The sequence below is a fragment of the Symsagittifera roscoffensis genome, chromosome 1 (assembly GCF_963678635.1).
Source record: "Symsagittifera roscoffensis chromosome 1, txSymRosc1.1, whole genome shotgun sequence".
NCBI classification, from domain to species: domain Eukaryota; kingdom Metazoa; phylum Xenacoelomorpha; order Acoela; family Convolutidae; genus Symsagittifera; species Symsagittifera roscoffensis.
In genome coordinates, this window is record NC_087062.1 from 66,376,309 (window position 1) to 66,403,366 (window position 27,058).

The 27,058-nt window shown below is 37.0% G+C and overlaps 3 protein-coding genes across 3 annotated transcripts in view; 1 reads left to right on the top strand and 2 right to left on the bottom strand.

Annotated features, from left to right (window-relative positions):
- Nucleotides 1-27,058, bottom strand: part of LOC134848029 (uncharacterized) — a 498,722-nt gene that overhangs the window by 447,823 nt on the left and 23,841 nt on the right. The gene's annotated exons all lie outside the window — the stretch shown is intronic.
- On the bottom strand, nucleotides 1,497-4,708 carry LOC134856917 (histone PARylation factor 1-like). Its single transcript, XM_063873208.1, has 3 exons — nucleotides 4,475-4,708; nucleotides 3,518-3,698; nucleotides 1,497-2,336 (listed from the first exon to the last, which is right to left on the bottom strand). Exons 1-3 carry the CDS (start codon nucleotides 4,704-4,706, stop codon nucleotides 1,598-1,600), a joined length of 1,152 nt encoding a protein of 383 aa, XP_063729278.1. The 5' UTR covers nucleotides 4,707-4,708; the 3' UTR covers nucleotides 1,497-1,597.
- LOC134839291 (uncharacterized) lies at nucleotides 6,387-26,817 on the top strand. Its single transcript, XM_063854796.1, has 9 exons — nucleotides 6,387-6,563; nucleotides 7,016-7,173; nucleotides 7,792-8,055; nucleotides 8,651-8,866; nucleotides 19,924-20,128; nucleotides 20,523-20,663; nucleotides 21,214-21,422; nucleotides 25,962-26,071; nucleotides 26,278-26,817. Exons 1-9 carry the CDS (start codon nucleotides 6,387-6,389, stop codon nucleotides 26,721-26,723), a joined length of 1,926 nt encoding a protein of 641 aa, XP_063710866.1. The 3' UTR covers nucleotides 26,724-26,817.

The following is a 27,058-nucleotide window of genomic DNA, read 5'->3' on the forward strand; positions in this document are numbered from 1 at the left end:
TTTCAAACCAACAAATTCCGCAGAAAAAAATACAACGCCAGCAATATTCTCAAATGTCTATAGCCTGATTCATTCAAGCATTAAAAAAATGTGGGAAATTGACCAAAAACCAGATTAGTCACCGGTAAATTCTGTGAAAATCGCTTTTCATCGTAAACACAGTTATTGCTCGAATAAAATCATTGGTTTCCAAGGTATCTGTTCCCCTCAATTAAAAAAATGTTTCGAACCAATCGGGTTTGACACTACACTAATTGCCCAGTTTCACAATTTTTTGACGTCACTTGAACCCCATACAAATTTTCAATTATAAAAAAACTAGCGTCGATGCTGTCTCGGAAATCAAACTGTTCATTCAGTGGTAAGTATTTTCAATTTTGACGATAGGCTAATTTTTGAGCATTCGAGGCTCTGCAGGAAATTAACTCAACTTAGTCCCGTCTTCACACTTTTAAAATTCACGAGACAATGGGCAGCTGTGATCACCCATCTTGGCGCGATAATAGTGCCCCCACACTCCGTCTTGTTCGTCCCACTCTGCAGAGTAACTAATACAAAATAGTCACGAGACACACTGGGAACACCATTGATTACGAAATAACTCCCGCTGTTAGAGAGCAGATTCCCAGAACACTTCTTCTGGTTTTGAGAAAAAATTCGGGATGAAGTCCGAGAATACATCCAAATTAAAATGAACAAGTAGAGTAAATGTTTATAGCTCTCAGTTACTTTGATATACATATTTGAATTAGACGAATTTAGGCAAGATATACTCTCGGTAACTTTTGTAGTCACTCAAATATTCCGAGGTCGCAATTCGAGTAAATAAAAACCAGAATGGTCTTCAATTTTAACTAAAATTGTACAACTCTACGGCATAGACTTGCTTACGAAAGTAAACTAAAAGGACTAAAATTCGTCAACTTTTACGGAAAATTAGGTTCAACTTTGAGCCAATCTTAAAAGGATTTCGGTTAAAAAAACACCGCAAAAAGTCAAACCTAATTGTTTTTTACATCACTTCGATTGGGTTCGCCATTTCCTACGTTTCCAGTTGTTCTCTCCTATAACCATAGAGCAACAAAAAAACAACAGCTGCGAATAAAATAACTTCTGCTGTTAACAATCTCGAAAAAGTTGATACTCATTTGCGACTTAAGTTGGAAAAAATTGCATCGTACCATCACACTACCCTGCGATTGTGTAAATAGATACTAATAGCTCAGACGGTGCACAAAACCATGAATACACATCCCTTGTGCATAAAGCTTCTAATTTTGTGCTCTGAAAACATGCACATGCATTTTTCACACGCAAAATTCTTGATCTCTACATAAATATCCAAATCAAACACAGTCAGCACGAATTGAAACAAACACTATTTTTCATCGAAGACTACACATGACAACTGCCTGCGAATCATGTCCAACAAAAAATTTCTCTCGATGCACAATGTTATAAGATCAAAATAAAAACAGCTTTAGAAAACACTTCAAAAATATTATCTATTGAAAAGTAAATTTTAGCAAAAAAGCAGATAATCAATAATGATAAATTAGAATGCAATTTCAAGTCAATGTAGGCATTAGTGTTCCAACTAAATCGAAAAGTCTATCTTTTCTTGATCCTTCTCGCGATTAGCCAGATGCTTCTCAATGATCTCCGCATACAAATCGCGTTTCAGAAACTTATAGGCTGTTGGGAGCAACTTTGCAGCCGCCTTGTGAAAACACTCAGCACCGTGCAAGAAGAAGTCAAGTCCCAGTTCCAATCCCATTCCAAAATCCGACTCGTCATTCGCAAACTGTACGAAAGTGATCTGCTCGTGTAGAGGACCAAAAGCCGCCACTCGATCCGGCTGCGACTCGCATTGCGCCACTTTTTGCATTAGTTTACGTAATGCTGCGTCTTCGTGATGGATTGGTCTGTAGCCAATGTCGTTTTTAACGTGAACAGATATTCCCAACTTATGAAACGTTGTTCCTTGTGACTTTCGTTTGCGATCTTTCAAATTCTTTTCTCTGCAGTTCAAACTAACTACAGGGTCACATTTCGACACAAAAACTTCCAACTTTTCTTTCAATTTAAGTAGTAAACTTTCGCTCGAAACGCTGTTGCTTGCACTTTGCTTCGAGATTCTAGAGTTCAATTCTTTGTACACCAATTCAAGTAAGTTATCGGCACTGTATCTCAAAACACAGTCTTTGACAGGTTTGGCGGAGGCCACAAACGCTGGCAGCTTGTTAGGGTCATCTCTGAAGTAGCCGAAATGCATTTGGTCTGAACTTGAAGAAATTTTGAGCACTGTCTGGAACTCAGGAGGGTCCAAGTGATATCTGCATTAAAAAAATATTCAAGTGGCATAAAATTCTTAGTAGCAGAGTAAAACTAACTTTCAAAAACAAAAGTTCCTCCAGTTTCTTTCTACACCTGGAGTTTCAGTGTCAGCTTATATCTCTCTCACATCTCATCATAACATTACGACCAAAATTTCTTTCAAACTAATGTGTCTCAAAACTAAATATATATTTTAATCAAACCTCTATTGTAGTATTGCAAATACTACACTAACTTATAGTTTAACTTAGTTTCCTAACAATTTAAATATCCTTCTGATTTAAATAATTCTTTTAAGATTGGACTCATTTTTTTCTGTTACTTTTGGCCTGGATATTCAAAATAAAAGTGTCGCCAGTTAGTCGGACTGGTTTACTGTCTTGCCACATTTTAGAGAAACTCAATTAAGCAAAGGAATATTATTAACCAAAAAAAATCATTGCTCAATCCGTTCATGATATAAAGTTTAACTTTTTCATGAATTAAACACTTCAGTTTAGTAAGATACAAATTTTAAGCTGGCCATAGCGGAGTACAGATATCATAACACAGACATTAACTGAAACGAAGTTGTTTGGATTTTAAGCAAAGAAAAAATGAGCTGAAGAGATCCGAACGTATTTACCGACGGTAGAAAAAGTGAAACTTCACGGGTTATGCTTCAAAAAAGCCTGCTCGCTCGCTTTACTCGCTCTATATTTTTTTCGACACTGGGCCAAATTTTAGATTTGTTACTGGCATTTGAATCATGAACTAAAGGCTTTTATATGATTTAACACTCATTTTGACACATAGTGATGATTATTTGTGGTAGCTATTTAGCGTGGAAAACAAAAAATCTAACAAGTGTAATAATTGAACTAACAAAGTGCATATGCACCTTAGTGCATTCATAGATGCATTAATATGTATGAATGCATATCTGTAGTTATTAGAGCATTTTAAGACTATTCCGGAAGAAAAAAATCACCAAGACCTATATAAGGGTCTTCACTAAGTTCACGGACTCTTATTAGGCTATATGCATCACATTAGCTGTCGCTGAAAACTTGACGTTTCAATCGGCAAAGTTGTGAGCAGACAAAACCTTCAAGTGAAAGAAAAATGTCATTGCAAAATCAACCTAAATCGACAAAATGAAACAAAAATTAAATCAGTTGGAAGTAGAGCATGAACAAACCTGCAGTGGAGTAAGGGATCTGTTATTGTTTTTCCATCAAGAAGGTCGAATGGGCCACAGAGAACAAACCCAAGGGGGTCCAACAGCGCCTTTTTAGGACACGACGGACACATGGAGCAGCAGAAGCGCCACAGCTGCTCGAAGTCAGGCGGAAAATCCATTCTGTATGTGGACTGCACTTCTGCAATAAAAAAAGTCAGTTCAGATATTTGTTTAAGTTACATTACTTAATAAAGTTAATGACTACATCGATTGAAAACTGGTTTTCGAAGCTAATATATTTTAATCGACATTTTCAAAAACGTAATGTAACACTTAATGGGCACATCTATGAAAGACAATTGTAGCTTTTTAAAACTAATTTTCAGATCCTATCAAGCTTTCACATACATTTCATTGAAAGGCTAGGTTTATCTGAGCTAGATTGTTAACAAGGTTGTTAACTGGAAGTTGGAAAAGAGTAATGAATGCAATAAAATTGAAACAAAAACTGACTTTTTTCAAAATCCTTCAACTTTTGAACTTCGAAGAAAAAATAGATGGACTTAAAGCACTTTGAATTTGTAGAAAAATTTATGATGGACACTTTCCTTTTTGTTCAAATTAACTCAACTTGAGAAAACTGGATCAATAGGCAAAACTTTTATTTCACTGGGATATCTGATAACTAATTTCCATTTTCGAAATTTGAAGTCGATCTCGCTTTTCGTGACCTTTACATTTTTGCTGTTCAATAGTGGATTTTGCCTTCCTTTTAACAATGAAAATGCACTGATCATAAAAAATCACAAGTCAAACCGCGAAAAATCAAAATTGAGCGTGAACAAACTTTAAGACTTTTTCCTGAAAAAAAAAACAAAAAAAATCAGTAAAACCTATATAAGAGTCCTCACTACGTTCAAAAAGTAAACAACAACTATTTCCGTGTATTCTTGATGACACCAATAAAGACCTTACGTTTCATTAACTGTGACATATTTTGGGAAGTCGCACTGCTTTCTCTTTTGTCTACGATTCCAAAAGACTGTTTAATGCTCTGCTCTCTCCTCGCAGTAGATGTCTCCGTGGTCCTGAATTTGTTAGAACAAGAATCTTGCTCACTCTGGTCTCCCTTCCGTTTAGCCCCAGACAGTTTCTGTGAGCTGTTCACGTCTGCAGAGAGATCTTGGTTTTCAAACTCAGCTCTCATTTTTATCTGAAGCTCATCAATACGTTGATACACAAGAACATCTTATGATAATGATTAATAAGACTCCTTGGCCTCATAACAGGTCCTTTCATTCCTGGACAACTCTCAGTTGCGGCAGGATACGCATTTTACTAGAAAATTTTAAGGTTCGTAATTACTCGTTTTTTCCGCTATGGAAGTCGAAACTAATTTTTTTAAGCTTCGAAATTTCATTTAGCCGCAATGAACAAAATGGAGCAGACACAGTCAATAGCTTACTAAAAACGCTGAATTAAAATGTAGCATCTTTATTTTGCCTTTTTGAATTTTTTTTCTACGATTGTTAATCCTGGTTTTAATTGATGTAATGAATTTGGAAGAAAATTGCCGAATATCTCCAAAGGTATAATGACCTCTTAAAAAACGGAAATTCGAATGCCGAAAATGTACTTGATATAAACAACGGGGTCTTTCTGATAAATGTGTCTTTCAGAACTAAAATTTCACCATTCTAAAGCCTGCTATCTATGAAATCAGGAACATATTTAAGGTGATCGCCTCGCTTGTCCCAATTCAACCCCTCGCCACTCGATTGGGTGCTGTTTTATGATAGAAATTTTTCGACCAATTGATCCTTAAAAAGCATCTTTGATATTTGGCCTAGAAAGAGTAAATTTTTGATAGTTCCTAAAGATCCGCCCCTCGTCAAAATCGAAGATCCTCTCACAGGTGAAAAAAAAATGAAGCCAAATCAAAAACTATGAAGTTGAGACACGTTTAAAGAAAGAAAGAAAGAATATATTTTTCCTTTTATAAACCATATATCAGCATAATTAAATTTGCCACATTTAAAGCAGGAACGGATAGACAACGGGACCTGTTGGTCCACTAAAAGTCTACCCTTCTATTCAAATGAAACATCTCTAATGAAACAAATCAAATTAAACAATGCGAGCAAATATATTTTTATTTAAAAAGAACTATGCAAGAACATGGCAAATGAATTGCTCATTAGAAGCGCTAATCAACTTTGAGAGCTATTGATGAAGAACAATTCTACCAATTAGTACCTCTGCGTTTTAGTTTAGAAACCTCGTTAACCGGTTTACTGACAAGAAGAAAATTTGAAAATTTACAGTGCTAACAAAACTCACCGCTGAGATTTCTTGATCAGTTCTTTTAGTCAGGTCAAACTTTAAACTGCGATATTATCAAATTGCCAAAATTTTTACATCCAAAAACTAAAAGAAATTCTAGATACATGTCCGTTAAACGCATATCCTATCAAGTTTGAATCAAAGTCTGTTATCAGCGTATTACAGCTGGACAGGTTAGTCGCCAGCAAATTAGAGAAAACTCCACAATTCACAGCCACAGCAACCAAAAACAGGCAGTACTAGGAAACAGGAGAAAAACAAAGGAAAAGGCACTGCAAGAAGAGCAAATACACCATCTGCCAAAAACTAGTTAGAAAATCAGATGTGATCAAAAACCAAATACTAGAGCAATATTCGTGTGGAAACAAGCAAAAGCACACCAACAATGGTTTCTTTATACTTATAACGAGAGCCTCTAACTCTTATCGACGGTATTAATGACTTAGAGACATCTTTTTACACAATCTTACCGAGCGAACTCTTATTGGCATTGAATTATAATTTTTCGTTGATTATTAACTTCTGATTGATTGACTATAAAAATATGGAAAGAATTCACCATGACAACCATGACCGCGCGGACTGGAGGAAAGAGGACATGAAGATACCTGCGTGGAGGCGTATTCTGCTGTGTGGGGGGAATTTGGGTGGGTGTGGTGGGGGCAGGGGGAATGGAGATGATTCAGACACTCACGTGGAAGAGAGACCAAACACCCGCCAGGTTAAAACAAACTCAACTATAGGAAGGTGACACGTTTCTCTTGTTTGAGTTTTTGCCCCTTTTAAATTTAAGGGGCGAAATAATCGTAGACCTAACAAAGGCATCCACAGTGAAAAAACGGATTAAGAAAATCTTATAGTATTTTAATACCCAACACGAAGAAAAAAATGATTTCGTGAGTTAAAATAACTTGTGGACTCAAAAAGAAAACATTCCAGCACAGAGATTTCCAATAACAACCAATATTTACGCCCAAAACCCATTAACGAAGAAAGCAGAACAATGGCTTTGAACTTCTTTCACCTAAGTTTGAAATGGTAATAAAAACGTAGGTTAAATCGGCAACCATTGTGCTTAGACCCCTCTTAACTCATATCTGTTCGTTGCATAACACAGGTAACAGTTATGTTCGTTGCATAACACCCCCTATGTCTGTTCGTTGCATAACACAGGTAACAGTACGACAGAGGGACGCCTCTACTGGACTCCTTGTCACATGCACTGCTACTAGTGCTGCCAGCAATAGACAGAAAGGGAGTAGTATTGGAAAAAGAAAGGGGGAAGGGGAAGTGGAGTTCAAAAGCAGTCAGCATGGACTCTCGCGCAGACAGTGATGCGCACGTTTTCCTTACTCATCGTTCAAATTTTAGATCTTTAATGAATAATTAGGCTGTATCTTCGAACTCAAACTAAAAAAACTATGTTCAACTATTTTATTACTTGAACTTAATTTAGTAAGCTATGCAGCATCAAAATTCCTATAAGATTTCAAACAGTACTGGTAACTTTAAAACCTACTATTTTGAATAACCAGAACGGTTGATTGATAGCCGGTTGATGTGACACAGTTATCATTGCCAAAAATAAATCAGACCAAAACTGATTTTGAACTCAGTATTTTATGAAAATTAAAAAAATTTAAATGAATTTTTTCATCTTGTCGAAAATAGATGATCCACTTTAAAGCATGTCAATCAACTGTTCAAATTTTTTTAAGTGAAAAAACTTTCATCGCTGATATGAGGAATTCGCTCTTTTTTCCGAGTACGTGTATCTCGAGACATTTTTTGAAGTGATTGGATTCATATTAGCATTGACGAATAGCATTACATGAGCTCATAGTGATGAAACATTTCAGCTTTTAAAAATAAGCCTTGAGGTCAGACCTATTTACCCAGTTTTTACATTTAAAATATAGTACAAAAAATCGCATCGCTGTATCGAGCAGACATCAGATCAAATGGGCAGAAACGCCTTCAAGCGTAAACGAGAGAGGGCAACTGAGTTCATATGGGACCAAGTCAACTTCGGAAGTGAGAAATGGAGACTCGGGCGGCGTTGCGTTTGGGGGGCAGAACAGTGACGAGTGGGCCAGCAGAGTACGATTAGATGATGAGAGCAGATCCATTAGTAAGACAGGCAGAAACCACGGTTACCGAATTTACAATGCAACAACACAACAAAAAGAAGATACGTCCCTTAAAAACGCCATGCAAGTGATGAATGAAAGTTTTCAAAACAATTCTGGTCAAGTTCGCGGTAGTGTAAAAATCCACCCACTTAAGCTTAAAAACATATCCATATCTATCCTTGAGTGCATAGTGCGATTGTTCCGACCAAGAACTTTGGATTTGTTCTGTCTTTCCACTCAAATTTGAATACCTCAAAGAAAACTCGTAGAGGGTGAATTGTGGTATCATACTCATGCCGTTTGGTCATATTTGGATTCTTAACAAAATTCAAAAAAGTTCTCTCATTGCCGAGAAAAAAAAACAGGCCTGGCGAAAGACTGGCCTACCAATTGAAACAATAACTTAACTATAGTTTCAGATATTTCTTGCATTTTTTCTACCTCAATGGCACTTTTAAGAAAAAGAAAATGCAGAAAAAGAAAAACAAAATCGGTGTTTTCAAAAAATTTGTTAAAATTTTAAGTTTTTTTTTGTATATCAGTTTGGTCGGAAAATTATGTGCAAATTTCTTAACACTGTGTTTTGGCTGACTAACATATTTTTCTCATAATGAGGTTCTAACTGGTCAAACCCGATAAAATATACAATAAATCTTTCGAATTTAATTCCATCCAGATCCGTGGTTGAAGTGGCTCAATACGAGGGAAGTTGTCTGCCGCCCGCTGCTTCCACAGACGAGATCTCCGAAGAAGAGGAAGCCGATGAGTCAGAGTCCGACCAGCGTCAGAGTCTGCTGAAGAAGAAAAATCATTATCAGGGTAGGAACAAACGCAATTCCACCGTGTCCAAAAGCAGGGGCGAGAAGGGCTATTGGGGACACAACACCAAGAGGTATACTACAAATTAATTTTAGATTGATTTGTTTATGAGAAGCGTTCACGAGCAAAACTATATGAGCCCTATACTGACCCCGCAAAAAAACGAGAATTATGGAATTGAGAATTATGGAATGGCATCTGTCATCCGGCGTGGATAGATAAAACTCCCTACAAAACTTATTATTTATTTATATACCATTTATGTTTTGATATTATATAACATTAATGTGTACTGGTCGATTGACCTTGATGCAAGGACGAGAACTGTGTCTGAAGAGAACTACGGTTCAGAGAATAATTAACGCTTACGAAAACAAGTTGTTTTAACTTATCTCTCTCAGTTTGATATTATCTATCCATACGGATTCAATAACCAACTGTTCATACCTCGAGGAGTTGACGGTATGACATGGCGCAGCCACCAGAATTTTCGAAGAATCCACTTAACATAAATCCTTTTTGGGAACGAGCATCGGCTGAACCTCTACTAGAGCGGACAAAATGGGCGGCCATATTGGAAATGGCAGTTTTCGCTAAAGACGGTATCGAAATTAGAAATCTATTACGAGCACGCCCAACACTCGTTGAACCAGCTGAGCCAGTATACGAGATTGAAATCACTGGCGAAGCAGATGCTCAACGGAAAAACCGAGAGGTGTGCAACCAAGAAAAAAGAGTGGGTTGGGAGAACCACGTGATAAAAGCGCGGGAAAGAGGGGTACTGTGTAATTCATTCAGATGGGATGAAGCAGACGCAAAAGTACGCAGCTACCTCTTCTTGTGCCTCGGCGCCGAAAGACAACATCAAATACAACAAAAACGACCGAATATGCAATTACATACGGTGTCTACACAACAATTCATGACTGTTTTGGAAGAAATATTCGTCATGACACGGATAATAGCGTTTGAAAGGTATAATTTCATTTGTCGAAAACAAAAGGAAACGGAGAGTTTAGAACAGTTCCACGCTGACCTAGTCGAACTAGCCTCGCAGGCTGATTGCGGCGACCGAGAAAGTGAGTGGGTAAGGGACATGTTTACCGCTCACATGAACAATGAAAAAATTGCAGAGGAACTGTTAGTCCAAACACGTACGCCGCAGGAGGCTTATGAATACGCGATCCGACGCAAAAAAGGAATTGAACACAGCCGCACAATGAAAATAAATCCGATCGGAGGGCAAACAGTTACGACCCCAAAACAAGAACCAAAACATTATGTCAATACACGTGGCAGACAAAACCAACAATATAACCAAAATAATCAACGAGGCCGGGGAAATTTTCGCGGTCGAACATATCCACGTGGATCACAAAACACAAGGGGTCAACAATATCAACAACAACACCGAAACACAAATCCCAAACAATGTTTCAAATGTGGAAACCAATATGGTCCAAATCACCTACAATCTTGTCCGGCCAAAGACAAAATTTGCTCTAAATGCGCAAAATGTGGAAATTTTGCAAAAGTTTGTCGTTCCACAAACGTCAATTATCTCGGCAACATAAATGAGGAACAACAAGAAGAAACAAAAATAGAGAGCACGGGGACGTATACCGAGCCGGTGGCTTACGCAGAGTTCACCACAAACAATGGTTGGGAAAATTACCAAGTAGACGATTTCTCGGTAATGGCAATTTCAGAATCATTTGAGATTTAGGTCACAAAAACAATATCAGAAGACAATTTGAATGGACACATTGTCAAATTGAAAACGAATACAACATAATTATTCGCAATTGTCGACTCAGGTAGCCCAATGTCCTTTCTAAACGAAAAGACGGCACAACGATTACAACAAAACAACACATCGGCAATATTCAAAAATATTCCCCCGGAGGATACAGCTAGAAATTTAGCGGGTTATAATGGCGAATATATTCAACCTAAAGGAAGACTGATACTAACGATTGAGTCTGGGGGGTGGAAAGTCCAAACAGCTCCGTTCATTATAGTGGACAACCAAAAAGCCAATATATTAGGACGGAATCTACTACCACGCATCGGCATCAAACTAATTCAGGACAAACCAACTCAAAAGTTGCTTAACGTACAACAGAGCGAGAAATCGAACCATGAGATTAAACAATGGGTCAGAGATTATTTCAACAACTATGCGTACGAATCGGAAAGTCCAAACATCGCGTAATGAAAACCCAATTCACCAAGGATTTTGAACCAATACAACAAAAGGGCAGACGCATACCCATACACTTACAAGAAAGAGTTGAAGCTGAACTAAACAATTTGATTGACCAAAAACATATTATCAAACTCGATAAGTGCTCAGACAAACAATTTATCAGTCCTATAGTTATCACGGTCAAAAAGGACCAAACGGTTAAACTAGCACTGGATTCGAAGAAAATTAACAAATATATACACAAAAACAAATATCAGATGCCAAACATAGATCTCTTGCTGGACAATATCGCACAAGTAGTGAAGTCCGACAAATCAAATCAAACACTATTCACAACACTTGATTTGCGATACGCATATTCACAAATCCCGTTGGATAAAACAACACGAGAACAATGCAATTTCAGTCTAATTGGGGGAGATGCCACCGGAACATACCAATTCCAAACAGAATTTTACGGCCTTACGGATATGCCGGCAGAGTTCCAAAAAGCAGTGGATCTGATACTCACAAATTGCAATAATACATATGCATACCTTGACGATATTCTAATCATAACAAAAGGAACACTCGAGTCTCATTGACAAAAACTCCAGACGGTGCTAACAAAACTCAACGAAGAGAATCTTGCAATTTCGTTGGACAAGTGTTAGTTCGCATGCAAACAAGTTGAGTGGTTGGGCTATACCATAAACAGTGAGGGAACTAAACCACTCATTAAGAAAACCGAGGCAATTGAAAAATTATCGCCTCCCAAAACGTTTAAACAACTCAAAAGTTTCATGGGGTCAATACATCATCTTACAAGATATATACCAAATTTAGCACAAACAGCAGCAGCTTTGAGACCATTACTAAGAAACGCTGAAAAGAACAGACCTATCATTTGGTTACCGGAACACAACTCAGCTTTTAAAAACATTATACAACTCGTGGCAAAAATCACACAAAATAAACATTTTGATCAACATTTAGAAACTCGCATCGTCTGTGACGCATCTAATACAGGTTTAGGAGCAGCTTTAGAGCAACATTCAACAGAAGGTTGGGTAGCTATAGCATATTCGTCACATTTCTTAAATTCCCTTGAGGAAAAATATTCAGTAAATGAGTGAGAATTATTAGGAGTTGTTTGGGCAATCGAGGACTTCAAATATTATTTGTACGGTAAACATTTTACTGTCATCACTGACCATCAAGCATTAATTAGCGCATTAAACGCCAGCGAACGATCAAAGACAAGTCAAAGCCGTCTCACCCGCTGGATTGATAGATTAATACCATTTCATTTTGACACCAAACACCTCGCAGGGAATAAAATGGGATTAATAGACTATATGTCACAAAATCCGGTTGGATTACCCTTACCCCCCGCGAATTTGATGATGAATTTGTAGTTGCGGCAATTACCACATTCATAAACAACTTGGAAATGATTGACAATGTCATCCTAAATCAATTGGCCAATCAGAACAAAGCACCATGTGACCTGATCAAAAAACGCGCGGAAAATAAAGGGTTATTAACTGCTAGAACAAACGCTCAATTAACAACTAAACATTCCAAACATTCTATCAACGGTCAATTGCTACCTAAAACCAGAATTCAGTCTAACTCAAACTCTGTTCAAAATCAGTCAACATTGCATTCAGTTCAGAATCAGTCAACACTCACAGTCGTAAATTCTTCAGTTCAACGAGCGATCGATCAACACGATAAAATTCCAAACCATGAGTCGAAAAGATATGAGAAATTTCACAGCCGGCTTCATTCCGAGCGAGCTAAAAACAAACAAACCACGCGGTCGTGCAGTTTCGGTCGATTGGACGAACACTTCAGACCGAGAAGAAAGTCTCTCCGACCGAGGTGGCACAAACGACCACCAACAAAGGACAAGCAGACGAAGAAAACCAAATCATCACCGCAATACCAACCAACCACAAAAGTGATCGACGCAAGAAATTTGATCTCGGGAACGAAAAGTACAAAATTCCCAAAGATTATATTTGGAGACTTCAAAACAGTAACAAAAGGAGACAGTTCACAAACAACTGTACCACTGATAACTCACGCAACATTAGCTACACAAACAACGCTGCAAAACGAGATGGAAAAGAAGAAGTCATCCACATCAACCCAAACAAGTAGCAACACCGAAAATACGCCGATGGAACAAGAAATATATGTCAGCCGCGAAGATCCTAATGTATGCCTACAAGAGGAGACATCACCCAACGTGGAACCCCCGACAAAGACTACTTCACTACAACTCGAGGCCAGTCACACAGAAGTAATGGACACCGTGGTGGCAACTGTGGAGAAAGCCACTGAAACGGAGGAGGACACACCTTTATTTCGGCGTAAACTGCAAAAAGTGCTGGAAATCCCATTCATTGCTGCCGCCACCAAGAAAGACAGAAACTTGCGCCCATTGATAAACTTCGTGAAAAAGCCGGACTGGGATGCCATCAAAGCTTCAAACGGACAGTACTGGTTCAATATACGAAATCGTCTCCATGTTCGAGAGGACTGCCTTCTCGTCGATGAAAGGATCGTAATTCCTTCGCAGCTCCGACAAACAGTACTGGATAGCCTTCATCTCACACACCCGGGATCGGCAGCCATGTTGGATCTGAGCCAACATGTCTGGTTTCCGCACATCATCGCTCAATTGTGCAGATGGCATAAAACTGTAAACAGTGCACGGAGCAAGGTAAAAATTTAAAACCCATCCTAGGCAAAAATCTGTCATTCCAAATGGAACCGGTGGTCGAACCTAATGAGGAAGTACAATTAGATTTTGCGGGGCCCCTACCAGACGAACTAAATAGATATGCATACATTCTAGTGGCAATAGATAAATGGTCAAAGTTCCCGACAGCAAAAGTTGTTTCAAACACAAAAGCAGATATTGCAATCAAATTCATGCAACGATACATTTCTAATAACGGGGTACCGCGTAGATTGAGATGTGACCAAGCTCAAACATTCCGAGCGAAAAAATTCCAAATTTTCTGTAGGTCAAACAATATAAAACTACTTTTTGCGCCCGTAGATGATCATAGAGCTATTGGGGTTGTTGAAGGGATGATCCAAACAATTTAACGTAGATTAGCGGTAATGAGAATAGATCAAACAAATACATCATATAAATTAGCTTCGCATGTCGCAGAAATAATCAAAACGCTGTGAATTACACCAAACGGTGTCACAAAAATTTCTCCTTTTGAAGCACATATGGGTAGAAAACCAAACACGCCATTATCAAACATAGCCACAAATAGCTCACCTAATAATTTAAACTGGGAAAACGCAAAACATGCATGTTTAGATAGAAAGAACCTTGTAAAGCCGCCGCTACCAGCAGAAGTCATGCATGACCTCGAAAGATGGTCAGAGGACGAAGTACAAATTCGCAAGAAAGAGACACAACAAAAAGTTCCGCATGAACCAATACCGAGGACGCTCGAAAACAAACACTCATCGCCACAGCCAGATACAGGTGCATATACAAAATCTATAGAACTAGCAAATAAACAAACTTAATGTAAGATATAAGGGAGTACAAGGAACGGTCGATAAAAATATCAAAAAACGCTTAGAACAAGTGGCACGAAAAACCATTCGGATAGCAACCAAAGTGAAAAACCCAAAAACATTTGAACATAAATACAAAACAATAGACTGAAAAATTCTCACATACACACCACATTTTGCTTGGGTACAATCTTTTGGCAAACAACCAAGACTCCTAAGGAATAGTGGCACCGCCTTTGTCCCCAACCCGATAATATACGGACCTTGCAGACCTTCTCGTTTGAGTGTTTATGTTGCTTACAAATCCGCACGGAGAACAGGAACATGCTTACGTTTTTTAGACATCAACGATCCACAAGCTCCACAACACCCTATGTTCAAGGAGGACACCCGAACGGGGCTCCCAGTGAAATTATCAAATCAAGAGAAAACGCAAGGCCAGGGCACGAGCAAAACCAGCCCCACGAAAAGGAAAGCACTGGGAAAACGAACCAGAGGAAAACTCACGAGAAAGTTACAAACCCCCAGAGGAATGAGTCTCCAAACGGAGATTGAAAAGAAAACTAATACAGAGAAAGAAGACGACCTGTCGTTCACATCGGAGGAGAATACTTCACCTTCACCTAAGCGACAAAACCAAAAAATTACACCGCCTGTAATCGCAACAAGGAAATCAACAAGGGCCCGACAAGCGACTTTAGCAACAGCTTTAGGAAACCCTATCCCAATCAACGCTATACAGAACACAAGCACAGCAGGGACGAAACATTTCGAAATCGACTCACCGCCCGAGAAAACATCAGATACACCAAGTCAGAAATTTTTAATTCAGGAAATGGGATTTTCTGAAAAAACCCCGGAATACAAAGCCTGCATACAATTTATCCAGGCAATTAGTCCCAAACAAAAAACAAACGTTATAGATGAGGTAATTGACCTTACTTCTTCAGCGGAGGCCGATGACGAAAAGATGGACAATAATGATATATTTTGCGAAAATCCGAAAAAAATGGAAGATCAAGAACAAAACGAACAAGTAAACAACGAAGAAGAACACGGGGCAATAGATTACATCACTGAAAACGGCATGGGAGATCAAAGAGGGGAGATATGAATAACACCGGCTAAACAGTCCTACAGGGACTTAAAAACTCAAATAAAACTTTACCATTTTTCTCGAGGAGGGGGATTGTCATCCGGCATGGATAGATAAAACTCCATACAAAACTTAATATGTATTTATATACCGTTTATGTTTTGATATTATATAACATTAATGTGTACTGGTCGATTGACCTTGATGCAAGGACAAGAACGGTGTCTGAAGAGAACTACGGTTCAGAGAATAATTAACGCTTACGAAAACAAGTTGTTTTAACTTATCTCTCTCAGCTTGATATTATCTATCCATACGGATTCAATAACCAACTGTTCATACTTCGAGGAGTTGACGGTATGACAGCATCAATTCAATCCAAATGACCTGCGGCCTTTCTGAATTTTTTCCACATCTATATATATATATATTTTTTTAGATTTTCAGAATTGAGAATTATGGAATGGCATCAATTCAATCTAAATGACCTGCGGCCTTTCTGAATTTTTTCCACATATATATATATATATATTTTTTTTTTAGATCTTCAGATGCCTACTAATCTCGACATTTTTCCATATTTTAAGGATGTGCTACAATTCCAAACCTTTTACAAAATTAATTGTGTTACATGCAGGCACTGAGTTTACACTGATTACAACTGTGCACGCAGAAAATATGTTATGGTTTTCACATGTGCACTGCTAGGAATTAATTTGTATAGGCAGAGTTGAAAATCTCAAAATACTTATAGAAAACGTTGCAGGGCAATTTCTCTTGAGTTATTAAATACACTTGTTATTTCAGGAAATGATCTTTTTATTTCTTATTGTTACGACCACTCACAGATATCGGCTGGGGTTTTCCTACCCATTCAGATACCCATTTTAAAAATTATATCAAAAAAACGAGCACCATACTCGCAGTTATTGATAAACAAGAAGTAGGACAATTTCACTATATGAAATCACAATTTAAACACAGAGGCGAAGTTTAGCTTCGCACAACTTGCGATACACCTAGATCTATCAAAATGAATGAGGATAATTGTGAAAAAAACATGTCCAAACAATAGAATGCAGAATCAGCATCGGAATAAAATTAACCAGGCGGCGACAAAGCCGAAAATACTTGAGCAGAAACTCTTCCAGCCTCAATTTTGTTAAATTCAAAGATAAGATAGAAAAATTTATATTCCCTTCCCCTCATAACACACGACGCAAAAAGAGGCTACTAAGCCGATATAGAAAAGGTCGAACTTATCAAGCTGAAAAAAAAGAAAAAAAAATAACAAACCGAGATGTAAAAATATAACCAATTTAAAAAACGCGAACAGCGTAAAAAGTGTTTCCCTTGAAACGACGCAAAATTCGTTCGATAAGTTGATAAATAACAGGCTGAAATAATTTGAGCCGAGTAAAGCTACAAACTCTAGGAATAAACCAAACAGTAAAAGCAACATTAAAGGAAAATGCGCTCAGCAAAAAAAGGCGATTCCGAGATGTGGCAATTAAGTCGACAAAAGATAAGCAGACAAATAATTGGCCGACAATTTCGTTCCCAACGGAAAAATTCCAGTTTGAAAAAAAAACAGGTCCAGGTCAGATTAGAACCCAGGACATTTGCACCCCAGGGGTATTCGTTACCTCCAGGCTTAATGGCCCGCGAAAGCTACGAAACTTGAATTGGTCATAAGCCAAAGCACCACAAGAGATGCGTCCAGAAGAGATGAGTGCTGTGAACAGGGTTAATTGTGGGGAAAAAATTAAAACTCCATTGTAACCCTCTTGCTTATCGCAGGGATAAACAGGTGCGAACCAAACACAGCCAGATAAACAGTCAAAAATCTGGACAGGAAAAAATCGCACCATTAGCGATTGAACTCAAGAACTGTCACTCCAATGGCAAAAAAAACACTGTGAGACGACAACTCGTCGAAAGCGACAATTGTTCGAGAACGACTGTTCTCTTTTGTTGAAAAGGCGACAATTCGTAAGAGGCGATAATTCGTACCGGGCGATAAAAAGTAGTTCTTAATTAATATGGCGGATCGATTACCAGTTTTTAAGTATCTTGATACACTTGATCGTAATTATGGAGGAGTTAAAAAGTGTGACTAGATTATGCACAAAATTTAACGTAGTTTTTGAGTTAATGTGAAAATAGAAGTGATTTAAATTGAGATAACATAAATAATAACAAACAGTAGCACCGAAAACAATTGTTTGAATCATTTTCGTTGTTTCATTTTTCCAGATCACATCTTTGCTTCTAAACTTTTCAGGTACAAATGTATAGGCAATTCAACATTAGACAGAGCTGGAATCAGTAAAATAAATGCGCATTTCGGCAATTGATAGAAATTAACCTAAGTTTGATTAATAGCGATTTCGAAAGTGCCTTTCTAAAAATGTTTGCGAATAAGCTAATCAAAAGAGGCAAAATGGCGCAAAATTCAGGAACTTGGACCGGCTCCCACGCAGAAAGCATATCAAACAATGTGCCTGCTTTTAAAATCTTGTGTTTCTTGCACTCATGCCGGAATGAGACTCTGAAATAGGTCTTAATGTTCTAAGCGCTTAAAAAAGAGTCGGTCGACTCCCCATTGACGGTTTATGGAGCTTATTTTGAGTCAACTTGGGTTGGTACGATCAACCGTGGTCGTAGATGAGCTGGTATGTTTCCTCAATAGCTGTGGAGCCAATTCGATAACCCAAAGAAGTGCCGACAGAAAAGTAAAAATGCACTAGAAGGCTAGCATAGACTCATCCAAATAGGAATGGGTTGCGTTCACCCAACTATCTAAACAAAAAATTGGGTTGCGTTCATCCAATTCTCTTTCATTCAGCTCATAAGAAAAGAGCAGAGCTTCACTGAAAAAAATACTCGAATCCAAGTTGCCAAACATAAAACCATCCAATCTCGATTGACAGATTTTTTTGAACAACTACCAAAACAATACTATTTTAAGGCTACATGAAGGATTATCTTACAATTTGGATTTCTAGATCGCGTGTTATGTCTTCATTTGTTGTTTCCTTAATCGAATTTAAATGGTTTCTGATCAAATCGTCCATTTTTAAATACTACATTTGTCAATTTCGACGAATCGTCGCCTTACTTAAATATAGTACCACTTTCAACAAAGTAGCAGGGAAGGTTCACTAAGCTAACTTTCAGGCTTTTTCATTATATTTGAACTTTATTGATCTATCTGAAAGAATCATTTTGATATGTGTTCAAAAGTTGAGTGGGTAGTTTTGATCAACTTCAAATTAAATGATTCAACCCATAAACGATCTATTTTAGGGTGGAAACAGTTTCTCTAAACAAAGGGTGTTGAAAAATTAGACGATAAGCAAATTAGACGGAGGCACTTAAAAGGAAATTAGACGATGTTGCAAAACTGCAATTGTGAAAAAATAGACGAAAGTGAGAGAGATTAAAATTGTTTGCAGACAAATTGCGTGAGAAAAATAAATTTGTTTGCAGACAACAGCTAAAGTTCGGTTGCCAAAATTTTACATGTCAATCATGCATAATTTATTCAATTCAAAACTCCTGTAATATTCGGATTTGACATTTCATGTTCATTTAAACGATTTGTTTTGATAGGTATTGTCATTTTATGTTCTTTTTTGTATTTATGAAACTTGACTCTTAAGAAAAAATTTTGTTGGCTTTTTCCTTTTCATAGCAGTGACGTCTAAAATTGCAGACAAAAAATTTCGTCTAATTTCGTTTTTGTAGCATCTGTCAAAATTGCTTATTGTCTTATTTCCTAGCCCCCTAAACAAAATATACTTAAGTAGTGAAATTATTACTCTAGGCAGTGATTGTAAAAATCACTTTTTGTTTTAACCAAAACCGTTTGTTTTAACCAAAACCGAAACTTTCAAATTTCTAGTTGTTCATTATATTTGGATAATTAAATCAGCACTGTATTGCGTTATCAAGCAGTTAAACGTCACTCAGAAACTAAGACTTTAAGGTGCGACTTGGCGGTGTATCGACTAGCGTAGAAAAAGGTGGCAATTTGTGTCGACTAGTATAAAATTCAATCAAATATCAAAAATCAAATACAAGCAAGATAGAGCACCGATTTAACCTCCAAAAATAAAGCGAACATCAGTCTTCTAGCTTTTCATCTTTAAGCTGTATCGCTATTTGCTTAAGCTGTGTCTGTCCTTTCTGCGGGTGGTTTTCTGTAGGGCAAACCTCTTAACCCAATAGACATTATAAAAAGGGCAACCTCTTATTGTATCAATGAGTATATTTTGTTGTTCAGTGTGAGCCGAAAGACTAAGCTAGCAGTCAATAGCGGAGTTCAAGAGAGACAGCAAGAACACGCAGAGGGTGGTGTGGTGTATGTAAGGAGAGAATACTCATCCAACAGTTTCGTTAAGAAGGAACATAAAGTGTCGGAGGCGGCTGCGAACACAAATGGCGGCAAGAGAAATTTGGTCATCAACATAATGCCCACAGAACAATATGTGAGTCAACATGAAGTTTCTTTTGAAACAATTGTGACAGATGAGTGCCAGTGAAAACCTAATGCGAAAGAACGGGATTTCATCATACTGGTTCTTAACTAACTACAGCAATGAAGCAAATTAATAAAAACCATCGGTTGCTTCCAAGGATTTTTATCAAACCTAATTACCTGCCTCATTTCTGAACATTTATTCGATACATTAATTGACATCGCCGAAGCAATAGATCAAAAAATGTTAAGGCACTAGCATGTTAAGACACTAAAATGTTAAGACACTATAAAAAAGGCACGAAATTTAGAACAGGAACCTTCCATTTTCTTGGAAACCATATATCCCAATTGTAGCTTTTTTCAATATCTAGATATCTTTGCTTGCACTTCTTTGTTTGCAGGAGAATTTCGAAGAAGAAGCTCCCTTCGCAGAAGACGAAGATGCCAAAAAACAATCACTCGAAAGTGACAACGCATATCGACAGAACAGATCAAAAGAACATTCTAGAAGTTACCATATGGACCATAACAGAGACAAAAGGGTAACAAGAGAAGCGAATGTCACACAAAATCGATTAAGCCCTGCTGGCGAATCACAGGTTAATTGTGATTCATCATGATTAAGGTCAAAATTTGGGTTTGATCTTTATCGTCTACCGAATCTAGAAAGAAATGAGATTGGGTGATATTACAATAGGTGGCAGATACACGTTAAATAGCTGGATCGCTCTTTGTATCACCTGAGATTGAACTAAATGTCCAAGTGTTCATCAAATTTGCATTAGTTATACTTTTGTGCTCCAGATTAGCCGTTTTTAGCCCTCTCATAGATAGCCTTTTTTGGTGCCTTTTTGGCGATGAAACAATTGTACGTCGTGGTAACAGACGCGGTTTCGTGCATATGAACTGAGTTACAGCTAAAGTAACACTAACACTGACATAAAATCATCCAATCAGGTTTTTATCATTAATTACAATGAACGAATTTCCTCGCATTGCAACAAAGCTTTTAGATCACCCTTTAAAAAAATACATCTATTGAACCAAGATTAGCAAAACAGATATAATCATCCAAAATCTATGAGTTTCTAGGTGACAGATACAAACGGATTTGAAAGATCCGACATCTATGATGCTTCTCGATATTTCCAAACCTACCAAAACCCCGACTACTCAGAAGAGTCCCCTTATGTTTCTCACTTCAATGCGTTGAAGTGGCGATGGGATGATCCTGACGTAGACTACTCTCTATACTTAGACACCGACGACAACCATCTTGAGACTCTCGTGCAGCGACATCCGTAAGTAACCGAATAGCCAAATAACTAAAACATTACCAGTTTAATTTAATAAAGCAATTTAAAATTGCTCAGAAAAAATTTTTGTTGTGATGAACTTATTAAATTAGAACAAAAAATACAAGACGGTCGGTTACTCTTTTGACTGAACTTAATTCTTTGCATAGAAAAAACATGGTTTCAGAATACTGATTGAGGCATTGATAATTTGCATATTTCTACTATAATGAAGGAAATAAATGAAAACTTAAAGGCAGAAGATGATACAACTTTGAAAATGGAACAGATGCAGCTTCTATCGGAAAAAATAAATGAGCAAAAACGTTAATTAAGGAAAAATTGCGGTTTGTAGCAATTTCACACCTTAAAATCCGAGTATCTTGCGTTGTGGTTGCTATCAACTTTCTCGAGAAGTATTTGGGTTTGCATGTGGAGGAAAAGGATCTCTAAATTTCTAGTCTGGATCAAAACCTACATTTTAGAGCACTTTGAGAAACCTATCTAAGTGATAATGATCCTAAAAACATGTGTCAATTAGAGGGCTACGATGATCCTATTGTAAAACCGATCTAAAAAAGGTTTGGGTATTGCTTTTTTAATTGGGATTATTTGGGAATTCTTTCTCTAGGGATATGACAAATTTCAAAAAAAGCGAAATGGCATGCAAACTTTTTTCATTTTACAAAACAAATAAAATTTTGCCAACTTACCACTTAAAAAGTTGGCATGTTGGAGGACCTTTACTTTGAGCGTTCAGTCACGGCTTTGCATCATGATCAACTGGCTATAGAAATTTCTAGTCTGGATCAAAAGTAACTTCTTGGAGCCCTTTGAGAAACTTATCTAAGTGACAATGGTCCTAAAAACATGTATCAATTAGAGGCCTACAATGATCCTGTTGTAGAACCGATCTAAAAGAGATTTGGCTATTGCATTTTTTTGGGAAGGTTACAGTTATTCAGTTAAACTTTTGAAAATAATTTGAAGCACATTTTGATTTCTGATTGGAAACAAAAAAAACGGCTGCATTGTTTATAAGACTTCGTGTAATTTCAAAAAACCATTGAAAAAATTTAATGATCCCGTGGTTGCATTGAGAAACCGAAATGGTGAATTGCAGTATGTAGAGACAAACATTGATTAGCATTGAGATTAACATTGATAGTGTGAATCCATGCAAAAAAAAGAAACGTTTTGGAATAAAAAAAAATTGCATGAATTGTGATCTTGCCATTTAAAAAAAACCAACTCAGAAATGCAAAATTGGAGGCGCTAGAACATTCCCCGGCCAACCAGTATGCATGGTTAGCGGAAATATTTGTTCCAACACTATACGTAGATAATCACAATCTTATCTCTAGGGATATGAAAAATTAAAAAAGCGAAATGGCATGCAAACTTTTTTCTTTTTACAAAACAAATATTTGGCCAACTTACCAGTTAAAAGCCCAGTAACTTACATTGAGGATGCTATCAAGTTTACCAAGACGTGTATGGGTGTGCCGAGGACGAGAGGGACCTTCAAGCCTTTTCATGCCCTCGGTCAATCTATATCAAAAATGATCCACCCATTGTTATTGTTACATTAGTGTCTTCCGGATAGGATAGACTTTGGATTCGGAAATTTATGCTGCAAGGTAATTAAATTATCTAAACAAACGCCAATTCTTTACGCGAGAGTTCAACAAAAGTAAAATCCACTCTTATGGATTATGCAATAAGGCTTGGATGAAAAACTACGTCAAAAATTCGTATAAGTCGAAAAAATAACGTTCAACATCATAATAATGTTGACCACAAGGCTATTGACGAAATGTGCGAAACTGGACTGGAATGTTATTTTGAAGTCAAGTACTGCAACCCCCCCCCCCCCCAAACATAGGCAGGATGCTGCAAATGGTTATAATCGTGAGATATTTAATATTCTCAATCAAACTGAAGGCTGATCAGGAAATAATCAAACCCTGCAAAAAGCCGGAAAAGTCCTATAAGTGCGCTCTTGACGAATCAAAATGCAAAGCTAGAACAGACAAACAAATTTCATGATGATCTGAAAATGTCTTGGTCAAGTGAAAACAAAAACGCCTTTCAGTGAAAGCTATTCAGACGGAGAATCAAACAATTTTTTGTTTTCACAAATTACTGAACTTGTTTTTGAAGCGGAAAAATGGCAGAACAAGAAAAAAAGAAGGACCTTTACTTCGAGCGTTCAATCACCGCCTTGCATCATGATCAACTGACTATAGAAATTTCTAGTCTGGATTAAAAGTAACTTCTTTTTGAGGAGCCATTTGAAAAACGTGGCTAATTGACAGTGATCCTACAAACATGTATCAATAAGAGGGCTACAATGATCCTATTCTAAAACCGATCTAAAAGAGTTTGGGTATTGGTTTTTTATTTGGAAAGTTTACAAATTACTCAATTACACTTTTGAAAACAATTTGAAGCATATTTTAATTTCTGATTGGAAACAAAAAGAAAAGAAACTAATGCATAGCTATAAGCCTCCGTCGTGTAATTTCGAAATTTTTTTGTAAAATTTCGAAGAACTCTAGGTTTAATTGAGAAACCTAAATGGTGAATGTGCAATATGGGGAAACTTTAACATAGATATTCTGAATCCACGAAATATTAGAACGTAATTGATTATAACAATTTACATGAGTTATGATATTGTCATACAGAACCAAAAACCTAATCGTGTTTCATCAACCAGTATGATCATATTTTTCTTATTGAAATGCATTATGCATTGTTAGCGGAAATATTTGTAGAAACAGCCAAGGTAAAAGATCACAATTCTTCCTTCAGGGATTTGGCAAAACTTACAAAAGTAATCTGGCATTCAAACTTCTTTTCCTTTAAAAAATAAACTGAAAACTTTTCAACACAAAATTTTTGACTCACAAAACTATGGATAGACTAGCAATTAATTATCGAAAATGGTAATGCATAATTTAAAAAAAGACATTATTTCGAATAGGAAATCTCGTAACCAAAAGAATAAAAAAGGAACAGCGTAATTTTCACGATGAAAAGTTGCCTAAGTGTGACAATTGTTCTGAAATGTTCAAAGTGCATAACAGCTTGGCCGGTAAGACGAGAAAATGCACAAATTGATGATACCACTAGTAACAATTTCTGTTCAATTATTAAGGAGAAACTGGCTGAAATCATACCAGTCAGCAAAAACGCTGCTGAAAATGTTGAAAGCAAAAAAAGCCAGGCCACTTGTCTTGGCAATAGGACTGACTCGCTTGGACCTCAAAAAACTCAAAATCTTGGCGAAAATAACCTATTGGTCATGATGGTGCTGGTTGTGAAATGGTTTACAATTTTGCTCCAATCATTATCGAGTTTTGTCGACCTGCTGTAATTTCATTATTGACTCAGTGATTCTTGTGAAATTGCCAAATACCACCACACAATGGCGATGAAAAACACCCTAACAATTATCGACCAATTAGTTTGCTCACAGTTTTTTGTGAAGTCTTTGAAAGCTGCTTTGGAATCAATTTCCTAAAATTGATGTAAAAAAATCAAATTGCTTGCCAATGAGCAGTTTGGATTCCGTTAAGAAATATATCTTGCACACGGACACCGATTAAAGCAACTTCAATAATGGAAAAAAAATTGACACCGAAAAATCTAGACTTGCCTGCTACCTTGACCTTAAAACGCATTTAACTCTATTGGCCATAGTATTTTATTGCAAAATAAGAGCGTTATGGTTTCAGATAAGGTTTAGTGGTCCAGCAACTTAGAATCGTATAGTTTTGAGGAGAACAATACGTATCAGTTAATGGAAAAAAATGAATGTAAATCATAACATTTTGTGCCACAAGGTTCAATACTTCGAGCACTTCATATCTTTGTTTTTATTAATGATCTATCAAAAACTATTTCAAAGAGCAAGAAATGTCTTTTTGCAGACGACACAATTATTATGGCGTGCGAAAAACTTAAGAGATCATTGAAAAATGTCTTGCTTAAAAAGATATAAAAGCAGATGATGATTGGTGCGCAAAAATTTTTTCCCAGTACTAAAACAAACATCCTGAAAAAAAGCTTGGTTTACCAGTTAACAAAAATATACAACTTTGTTAATTCCAGTGCCATCTTTGGTGATTTTATAGAATTCAGCGATGTAAAGCAAATCAGTTTTTCTTTAGAAAAAATATATGCAAAATTTTCATTAAAGAAAATATTGAACTAATGCGCCTCTTTTTCCAGATATTGAGCCTGATTTTTCTTCACTAAAATGATCGATGAAAGTTAAAATACTCAACCTACCAACAAAAGAGATTTCCTTTATATGGGCGCTTTTAAAAGAGCAGTATCTCTCTTTTAGCTTCCAAGTGGCTATATAGCTTATTGTCATAAATTATGTTTGACAATTTGTACTTATAGTCACTGAATAAATTAACTTCTTTTATAAAAAATAAAGCTTTTTTTTATTGGAATCATCTGGTAAGGAAACAAAAAAACTAAGAATCAATAAAAAAGATAAAACCTAGCTCAATAAATTGTATGTTTCAGCATTTTGGACGACAGCGAGGATGAAGAGCAAGACCGACTGCTAAACATGGCTGCATCCACTGAATATCTTCTGCAGCCAAATAGGAATCCAGACACAGATTTTATCTCAAGTGCGTAAATATTAAATTCCATAACATTTATTACCCAAAAAGTCAAGACTAACATGAAATGTCAAATTGAGGCGGCGGAAAAAAGTTACTCCAAATTGATAACGAAATCAGAGCTCTCCGATTACTTGCAAAAGTTCAACTCGATAAAATACTTCTATGATGCATTAAGTGAAACTTACCATCTGACTAGATTAACTTTTATTCAGGTGGTTTACTCGGTGATCGCATGATGTTGTCACGTGACACTTATAAGGACCAATCAGAGGAGAGGATTCTGTTCAACGTGAAACAGAGTGAGTATGACTCAAATGAGAGACCTCAGACTCCAGTGGCCACTCACAGGGGATTAAGCAGACACAGACAGAGTGGAGCTCAACTGATGGGACGAGAGAGACCGCACAGGTTCAAAAGCCACACGAGCACAGGCCACTACAATGATTACAGCGAAGACATCGACTCCAAATACTACAACAGTAGTCACCCCAACAACCACCAGCAAATTCAGAATGTGCAGTACAGTTACGGCATTGCATCAAAACTTAGCCCTACTCCAAATACTAGAGTAGCAGTTCCGATTGGCTCAGATTTCAGAATGAACCATGCTTGGTACAACCCGTATTCACTAGAGCCCATGGCCATCGTAGATGTATAAAAAGATAAGGGTAGTTTATTTAATTTCAAAATAATCATAAAAATTACTTAAAAACTATGATAGAAAACCGATGTAAATATGTCTTCTAAGATAATTTCGTCAAAAATTTGTTATTTCTTGTAACTTAGTCTACTTGTTGATGAAAACATTCATTCATATCACTTAGTTGGTAAGATAGGAAGAAACAGGTCACACTGGCTTTTTTGGGCCATTTTTGCGCTTTCCCTCAAATTTAGTGTATATTGGTCCAAATTGTATGTTCAGTCAACCAGAAATGGATGTCGCAAAATATAACCAAAAAATGCCAAAACAGGATGCTAGGATGGTACAGGACC